Source organism: Panthera uncia (assembly GCF_023721935.1).
Source record: "Panthera uncia isolate 11264 chromosome D3 unlocalized genomic scaffold, Puncia_PCG_1.0 HiC_scaffold_8, whole genome shotgun sequence".
Lineage (NCBI taxonomy): Eukaryota > Metazoa > Chordata > Mammalia > Carnivora > Felidae > Panthera > Panthera uncia.
Window position 1 is genome coordinate 65,492,621 of NW_026057586.1, and position 9,001 is coordinate 65,501,621.

Below are 9,001 nucleotides of genomic sequence, written 5' to 3' on the forward strand. Positions count from 1 at the left end.
AAGGTCAGCAGCAGAGGAGCATTCTGGGTAGTGGGTGCCCAGGGAGAGGGGGTCTTGAGGACGAAGTCGGGGTGAGGGCCTGGGGTTACAGGAGACTGTGAGTGGGGTTTGTGGCCCGCACTTTGCTTTTGATCGGGAACTTTCTGCACGATATGGATGGGGCTGCATTCTGCGTGGCTCCCTTTGTCCAGAGCTGGATGACGGGGACCCACCTGGGACTCTGCTTGAAGCCCCGGTTTATCACCGCTTTCTTAGCAGACCTCGATTTCCCCTCCGGAGCAGTCCTGGGCACCAAGAAATGAAGCTAAGGATGGGAAGTCAGACAGCCATTTGTGGACCCTGCTGCTCTGGGACATCCTGAGACAGGGATACCAGAAGTCTTGAGGGCCGGAGTGGAGGGGCCCCAAGGCACCCAGGGGAGAAAGCAGAGGGCCCAGAGAGGTCCTCACTGCCGCTTCCCACATATCTTCCAGGTCTTTCCTGCACAGGACCACCCACCATGGCCTCAGACCACCAGACCCAAGCGGGCAAGCCACAGCCCCTCAACCCCAAGGTGGGTACGATGCGGGGGAGGGTGGGGGGCACACAGAACTCCTCCTCCAGACTCAGTTTCCCTTCTGTAGAGTCCAAGTGGGTGTCTTCCTTCCCGAAGCTCCCGCTCTCTGCCCCTGCCCCTCTCTGGGCTCCAGTCTCCCCCACTTGCACAAGGGGGCAGTGATTCCGCCCCCCTCCGCCCCCGCCCCGGCCCCTGCACCAGCCCACGACCGGCCAGGATTCCTGACACCAGCTTCCAGCTCTGGAGACTTACGTTTCTCTGCCTCACCCCATACCCCGTACCCCATTGCCCACAGGGGCTCCCCAGAGCTGGGGCGGACCCACAGTCCCGTGCGAGAGGGGGCTTGTGAACCGAAGGTGAGGTGGGATTCCTGACCTGCTGTGTGACTCGGGCCAATCTCTTGACCTCTCTGAGCCTCAGTTCCCACCTTTGTAAATTGGGGAGAATCGGAATCACGGTGCAAGGTGGGTGTGAAGAGGCAAAGGACACCAGCTCGGCCTGGCCTGCGGTGTCCAGCTAAGAGCAGCTATCACTGCCTGCTTTGCCCCCTCATCCTTCTCGCCCTCCTAGGGTCCAGTGAGGGGGGACTCATCATACCCAGTCTGCACCTAAACCTCTACCAGCCACCATTCCCCTGACTGCCTCTGCCGGGCTCCCTCCCATGGTCCCCTGCTTCAGGGACCCTGGGCGAGGGGTCCACCCGGGCACTGCCCTTTTGTCTGACATGTGGCCTCTCTGGCCAGGGAAGCTTGAGTTCAGAGAGTCGGGATGAATGAGGAAAGGAGGTGTTAGCTGAGGCGGTCAGGGAGGCCTCTCTGAGGAGGCGACACGGGAGGGGAGGCCCGGGTCACCGGCCCCGTGAGTCGGGGTGGGGGTCAGGGAGAACATTCCAAGCAGAGGACACAGCAAGCGCAAAGGCCCAGAGGTGAGACCGAGCTGCATGAGTCTGAGGAGGAGCACGAAGGCCTGTGCAAGGTGTTTAGAGCTGCGCTGGCCCACAGGCGTAGAAATCGAGCCCCCATGCCATTTAGCATTTCCTGTAGCCATGGTAAGAAGGTACAAAGGAGCCAAAGAAATTAGTTTGCGTATTCTATTTTATTAAACGCAATAGGCCCTAACGTATAATCAATAGAAAAATTATGAGAAAGCCCTTTGGCACTCTTTCTTGACTATCCTAAACCTTCAAAATCTGATGTGTCACCTTCTGTGACAGTGCATCTTCATTGGGACGGCCTGAGTGCGTCCCTCAGACTTAGGTGGCCAATGAATGGCTGCAGCACTAGCCTGCATCTATTTATTTATTTATTTATAATGTTTATTTTTGAGCGAGAGAGTGTGTGAGCAGGGGAGGGGCAGGAAGAGAGAGAGACAGAGACAGAGAGACAGAGACAGAGACAGGATCCCCGACGCAGGGCTCGAACTCATGATCCGCGAGATCATGACGTGAGCCTAAGTCGAATGTTTCACTGACTGAGCCACCCCGGTGCCCCGGGACAGCGCGCATTTAAAGGATTAGATATTGCGTAAAATGTCAGCATCCGTGTGTGGATACATAGCAAGAACGGTCACGGTGACAATACTGAGCTTCCGGGCCGTCTGGGGACGTTCGAATACACGGAGAGACTGACCTCCCTGGTCCTCCTCCTTGTCTCCCAGGCCAGGGTGATGATACGTTGGCTCCTAATGTCCCTGCTCCTGCTTCTTCTCGGTAACCCTGTAGAGTGCTCAGCCTCTCCCATTTTACAGACGGGCCAGCTGAGGCGCGAAGCAACCCAGTTGCTTGCTGAGGTTGCCCAGCTGGAGACGCAACAGGGGTGACATCAGAGCCCGTGTCTCCTGACCCTTCCGTGGTTGAGTCAGTGACCATAAAGGCCGAACTGAGCCCATGGAATTTGTCTCTGAGCCCCGCCGGGCCTCCCTGCCCTGCCTTTATCTAGCTAATCCCCGGCCTGGGAGAGAGGGACGTGTTTACACAGCCAGTGCTGACCATGTAGATTGTGCAGCTGCCCTTCCCAGGAGCCCGCTGCCCTGAGCCCGCCTCTCCACCCAGGGCGGGGTGGGGGGTGCTCCCTGGGGACGTGTGGCTGCAAACGCGCTCTGGAATCGTGCAAGGTGGCGGCTGCGAGGCCATGGGGGGGGGGGGGGGGGGCGCCTTCATCTTGCAGAGATTGTGCCTCCCTCATGGGGAGCCTGCTGGCCCCCTTCCCCGGGCTGATGAGAGCCCCCTTAAGGAGGGAAGGCCCCCTAAGAAGTGTCCCGGGGGAGGAGACCTGAAGAGCCCGTGGGGGCTTAAAGAAAAGGCACAGGTATGCGGGGTCTTAGGGGCCAAACGGGGTCAGGTGTGTTGGTGGTGCCGGCCCGGCTGTAGCAGGAGCAGGAGACAGCCCTACCTCTCCTGGGAGCTCGTTAGGGATGCAGAATCTGGGGCCTCATCCCCAAGACGTGCTGCCCCGGAAACCGCGTTTTGTCAAGGTCCCGGGTGCCTTGTGTGCACGTTGGCTCGCAAAGCGCCGCCCTTAACGGAAACGGCACCAGACAAACTTGGACTCCAGTTTCCACTCTGCCACTTGCCCGCCTGGGATCCGCAGGTTGTCCCTTCGTTCTCAGGGTTCTGCCTCCCCCCACACAGAGCAGATACTGCGTGCTCACCGTTGTGCTTCTCTGAGCCCTTCCAGCAACCCCGAGAGGTAGGCGTTGTCACTTCCCATTTTACAGATGGGGCAGCCGAGGCTCAGCGAGGTGAAACACGGGCTCAGGAAGGTCTCACAGCTGGCAGGTGCCAGGACTGTCTGGCTTTCGCGTTGGGTCTGTGACTCCCGAAAGTGGAGCCCGTCAGGATCCCTCGAGGCTCCCTGAGCCCCCTCCCCGCCCCCAATGCCCTGCTTCCATCCTCCGCATCGTGACCGGTCCCACCCTCTCCTCCTGTCACAGATCATCATCTTTGAGCAAGAGAACTTCCAGGGCCACTCACACGAGCTCAGCGGGCCTTGCCCCAACCTGAAGGAGACTGGCGTGGAGAAGGCAGGCTCCGTCCTGGTGCAGGCTGGACCGTACGTACCTGGGTGGGGTGCGGGAGGGGGGCTCCCCCGGTGGGAGCTGCCAGGGTGAGGCATGTGGAGCTGGGGGGACCTGCCTTCCCCCACTGTGCTCTTAGACCCTGAAATTTGGGGCAGCCTATGGAGAGAGTTTGTGCTTTGGGGTCACAGAGAACTGGATTCAAATCCCAGCTCGATCACTTTCAGGCTGTGTGACCTTGGACCAAGAACTTCCCTCTCTGAGCCTTGGCTTCCTCCTCCGTAGGATAAGAGGAACCACGCTGAGGGGGAAGGAAAAGCTCATAGGCAAATCCTGACACGGAGGCCAGGCACCTCCTCGAGGTGGGGAGATAAACACAGTCTCTCTCATGGGCACAGCTGCCCGTCTGTGGCTCCCGGAGCATCTGCACTCTCCTGGGCGGTTTAAAGCTAGACGTCCCAGCTCTGCTTTCACCGTGCCCTTCCCAAATTCTGGCCACGCTGGATGTCAGCAGATTCACCGGCACACTTGGGGGCCGGCAGCCTTGGGTCCCTGACCCCGGAGAGGAGGGCTGGTAGGATCTGATTCTGCCCTGCTCAGGTCATAGAGCTAAACACAGCCTGCAGGGGACTCTCTCTGTGGGTGTTGACCACTCCTTCTCTGCAAAAGCCTCAGGAATCGGGGGTGGCCACTGGTGACCCAAGAGGTCAGTGATTCTGGAGGGGTTGGGGGTCCTACGTGACCCACACCCCAACTCAGGGTTCTCAGGGGATTCTGCAGAGTTCAACAAATGCTACTCAATCTGCCAGAAGAATGGCCCTGCCCGGTCGCCCTTATCCAACACGCTCTGGGCGTCTGTGCGCCCCAGGAGCGCGTCTTCCTGGACGAGGGAGGTTTTGACCATTTAAGCACTGCATCTGATTCTCAGTTGCCCCGCCCCCCCGCCCTTATTTTTTTTCACATTTGGATGGAAGAATTTCTCAAACAGACTTTACACTCCCCTGCTGTCTTTTTCAAAATCTAACTTTTGGTATTTTTATTAATGACCGTTGACTGTTCAAAATTAAGTTCTGGATCACTGAGGTGATTCTGCTCTTGGACTGGCGGTGTCTGGATTTTGATGGGTGAGCTGAGCAACTGTGAGCCACCCCACCCCCCACGCAGGGGGCTCGAGAGACTAAGCCAGGGTCCTGCCCGAGGAAGCCTGGGGTGGCTCGACCTCCCCTCTCTCTGTCTCCACTGCAGCTGGGTGGGCTACGAACAAGCCAACTGCAAGGGTGAGCAGTTTGTGTTCGAGAAGGGCGAGTACCCCCGCTGGGACTCATGGACCAGCAGTCGGAGGACGGACTCCCTCAGCTCCCTGAGGCCCATCAAAGTGGTGAGCCTCCTGTCACTTCCTGCTTCTTCTCTTTGCTGCTTGTGGCCAGGGCTTTAGGGACCAGGAGGGAGCCTTCGCCTCCAGCATTGTGACCCTTCTAATGCGCAGGGTGCGCTTCCTGGCTGTGTGACCTGCTAGAAGCTGTTCGCCTCCCTGGGCCTCAGTTTTCCCATCTGTAAAATGGGGATATTTGGCTCTGCGGCCCTGAGATTCCCACATGCCCAGCCTGAGAGTTGCCACATTGCACAACCCCAGGGGGCTCCATTCACAAGACCTCAAAACGCTCCGGCGGGGGTGCCGCTCACATTCTATTCTGTACAGACGGTGCTTTCCGGGGTTGGGAACGCATCACAGAGCAATTGCGCAATAAACAGTAGCCATCATAAACATGAAAAGAAATCCTGGGATTGGTGTGGAGAAAAAGGTAGTTCAGCTCCTGTTTGTAACTCGTGCCGGTGGGGCCTTCTGGTGCATCTCTGAACCTGATTCTTTACAAGAATGTGAGCTCTTAGGGAGGACAGCGGGCCCAGCAATGCTCAGTTACACTCCCAAGCCTCCCCAGCACAGTCTAGTTCCCCCCAGAGCTTGATGGAAGGTAGGAGAACATTGCATCCCATGGACCCGGGTTCCTACCTTGGCTCTGGTGCTCCCAGCTGTGTGACCTTGGGCAAGCTGCTTTACCTCTCTGAGCCCTGGGTTTTCTCATCTGCCAGAGAGAATAAGAGTATTTAAAGGATTAAAGGGGATGACTAAGGAAAATGTCACAGGAACAGGAAGATGGGAAGAGATGTGGCGACGAAGGAAAGCCAAAGCATCTCAAGTGCCTTTTCGGGGCACCACCAGCCTGTGTCCCTGTATGTGTCGATTGTGGCTGCCTTTTTTTTTTTTTTAAGCAGGCTGAGGCTATGGGGGGGGAACATGACCTATCAGAATTGAATGTGCCTTAAAGTGTCGACTCCAGAGTGTCGCGTGCAAATAGCCTGTGGGACCTCAACAAACGGCCGCTGTTTACCTGCAGTTACAATTGCACTCGGGTGGCAGGGGTACTGGGCAGAGGGCTGTAGATGGAGTGTGCTAATCCCAACACCGCAGCACGCGGATGGGGCCGGAAGGCCCTCCCTCGCTCCCCCTCCCGCGCTCACTCTCCCTACTCCCTGTCAACAGGACAGCCAAGAGCACAAGATCATCCTCTATGAAAACCCCAACTTCACGGGGAAGAAGATGGAAATCATAGACGATGATGTGCCCAGCTTCCACGCCCACGGCTACCAGGAGAAGGTGTCGTCGGTGCGCGTGCAGAGTGGCACGTGAGTGCAGACCCAGCCCTGCTCACCCCGCCCGGGAGTCCAGACCCCGGGGTCCTGAGTCTCGCTCTGCCCCAAACCCTGCTGATCTTGCACACTCGCGACCTCAGTCTTCCTGCTGGAAAATGGGCGTGGAGATCGCGAGCTTGCGTGTGGCTTTCAGCCCTTGCCGTCCCCTCCAGATCTGCCTCTTGGGCAATACCCTACCTGGGGGCGGAGAGAAAGCTTGGCCTTAACCTCAGTCCCCAGGAGCAGGACCGTAAATGGTGGTGGGGGTATAGGAGAGGTGGGGATGAGTTGCGTGGTCTTAACAGGGCTACGGGGGGAGAAAGCCCAGCCCGTGCCGGCAAAGTTAAACCCTCTGGGGGTTCACAGAGGGGCTACAGGCAGTGGGGTGCTGCAGGTGGTTGGCTCCAGCTTGCAAGAGCCGACTCTGAAGGTTTCAGAATATCTGTGAGCTGGTTGCTGAATCATCGGTGGCTCGAAACCAGCCGGGGTGGGGGTATTGACACCACAGACATTGGAAAGTGAGACACACCAAGACCTTTTTCTACCCCGCCCCCCCTCAAGAGAGCTGGTTTGACCCAACACCGACTGGCTTTTCTGGGGTTCGTCAACCTCCGAAAATGGTGTGCACAGCTCTGTGTTCATAGTCCTTTTCGTTTGTGTGTTTACTCGTTACTCAAGTGCTGGAGTCCTGCCACATGCCAGGCGTTGCGTTAAGGGCTCCGTGTGTCAGAGCGGCTTCAAGAGACCTGGCCTTTTCTTTGTGTAGCTAACAGTCTAGTTGGGGTCAACGGTTCACAATTTAAGAATCCACACAGATCTGGGCTCCTTCCTTGAGGAAGGGACTGTTGAGCTCAGATCCCAAGAAAGAGTAGGAAGTGCGGTGTGAAGAGAGGAAGGACATTCCAGATAGAGAAGGGCATGTGCAAAGGCCCTGGGGTTGGAGGAGCCTGGTGAGTTGGAGGGACTCTCCAAAGGTTAAAGTGATGGGTGCGCAGAGATATAGTGCACAAGACCACGAGGGAGAGCCGCAGGTATACGCAAGGGTTGGCCTGGCAGGTCCTTGTAGGCCAGGGCTTTGTGACATTTTGTGTGTGGGGGCGGGGGGGGGGGGGAGAAACTGTAACTTTCATTAGGTGCTCAAAAGAGTGGAGGATCCCCCCTAAACGGTGCTGACTTCAAATGATGAAGGGATAATGGAGGGGCCCTGGGACCTAGCCTCCTCTCTCGTTTGGCCTTGCAGCCAGGCATGGGGTTGGGATGAGGGTGGACAGAGGCAGTTAAGAGACCTGCGTTCTTGTAGGCTTAAGTGGGCTTGAGGTCACCTTTCCCTAGTAGCAGGCCTTCAGCCAAAAGTTGCTTTAGGAGATAGTGATCTCCCCACCAAGAGAAGGAAGCAAGCAGAGGCCGGAAGGGTGGCGTTCCTGCTCGACAATCAGGAAGTGTGAAATGAACGGGAAACCCACCCTTCCTCAAGGCCTAAGGCTGCTCTCCTTCTCTCTCTCTTCGTCTGCTTCCCCTCCGCCCCGCAGGTGGGTCGGCTACCAGTACCCCGGCTACCGCGGGCTGCAGTACCTGCTGGAGAAGGGAGACTACAAGGACAGCGGTGACTTTGGGGCTCCCCACCCCCAGGTGCAGTCCGTGCGCCGCATCCGCGACATGCAGTGGCACCAACGGGGCGCCTTCCACCCCTCCAACTAGTGCCCCCCTGTTCCTCCTTCCCAGGGGCTAGGTCTGCTGCCCAGAATCCCCCCGCACCCCCTGGCGAGTGAATAAAGTGTGACTTGCAATTTGTGCGTTGCATTGCCTTTCGTCTCCAGCGGGAGCTGGGTGCTGCGGGCGGGCGGGCGTGCCTGTGTGTGTGAGAGAGAGAGCGAGCGAGAGACCCCGAGACCAAGAGAACCAGAAAATGTCTGGGCTGCGGCACGACAGCAGAGCCTTCGCCGAGACTCACAACTCTGCAGCTACTTCGCTGTGTGGTCTTGGGCGTGTTGTCCAAACCCTCTGAACCTCTGCTTCTTCGCCTGGTTCTCCACCACCTTTGCCGCGTGAGCGGCTGGCTCGGCTGACCTCCTGGCTCCCTCCTGCGTGGCTGCTGAGTTCCCTCAAGGTCGGGGTGCAGGTGAAGGAGGCTCCAGGCCTTAAAGGTGCATCCACTACTGGCCATCCCCCCATTAGCGTGTTATCCCCCTTGAGCCTGGCCCTTTTCTTCCATCCGCCAGAGGGACCCACAACCCAGCAATCCCTCCCGGTCCCGGAGAGAGGTCGTAATTACCTGTTTGTGCGTATGTGTGCTCATGTGTCCCTCTGTTCGCTATTTGGATGGTTCGGTCTGGATTCTAACGGCTGTTCTGGAGCCCCGGCCAGTGACGGGGGCTCAGACACGTCACTCTACCTCTCAGCCCCTCCATGGGTCTACCTGGAAAGAATGGGGGAAGAAACAGGGCCTCCCTCACTGGGTCCCGTGAGGATGAAATGAGCTAACCCAGGCCCTCTCTGTAGAAACGGGGATCATTTGCTGGCTGCCTGCAGTGCAAATGTCTGTTCCCAGGGCACAGATTCTCTTCACTTTGTATTTGGTCTCTTTTGTTTTAGTGTTTATATTTTTGAGAGAGAGAGAGACAGACAGAGCACGAGCAGGGGAGGGGCAGAGAGAGGGAGACACAGAATCTGAAACAGGCTCCAGGCTCTGACTGTGAGCACAGAGCCCGACACGGGGCTCGAACTCACAGACCGCGAGAT

The 9,001-nt window shown here is 57.8% G+C and overlaps 1 protein-coding gene across 1 annotated transcript; it reads left to right on the top strand.

Annotated features, from left to right (window-relative positions):
* The first annotated feature begins 499 nt into the window (after positions 1-499).
* Positions 500-7,960, top strand: CRYBB2 (crystallin beta B2). The gene is made up of 5 exons (XM_049620631.1): positions 500-553; positions 3,488-3,606; positions 4,817-4,949; positions 6,114-6,256; positions 7,792-7,960. The coding sequence occupies exons 1-5, from the start codon at positions 500-502 to the stop codon at positions 7,958-7,960; spliced, it is 618 nt and encodes a 205-aa protein (XP_049476588.1).
* Positions 7,961-9,001: the final 1,041 nt, after the last annotated feature.

Excerpts from the sequence above, each read along its gene's own strand:
- CRYBB2 (XM_049620631.1), top strand. The coding sequence starts at position 500 with ATGGCCTCAGACCACCAGACCCAAGCGGGCAAGCCACAGCCCCTCAAC. Across the intron at positions 4,950-6,113 it reads CCCTGAGGCCCATCAAAGTG|GACAGCCAAGAGCACAAGAT; the intron begins GTGAGCCTCCTG and ends CCCTGTCAACAG. Across the intron at positions 6,257-7,791 it reads GTGCGCGTGCAGAGTGGCAC|GTGGGTCGGCTACCAGTACC; the intron begins GTGAGTGCAGAC and ends TCCGCCCCGCAG.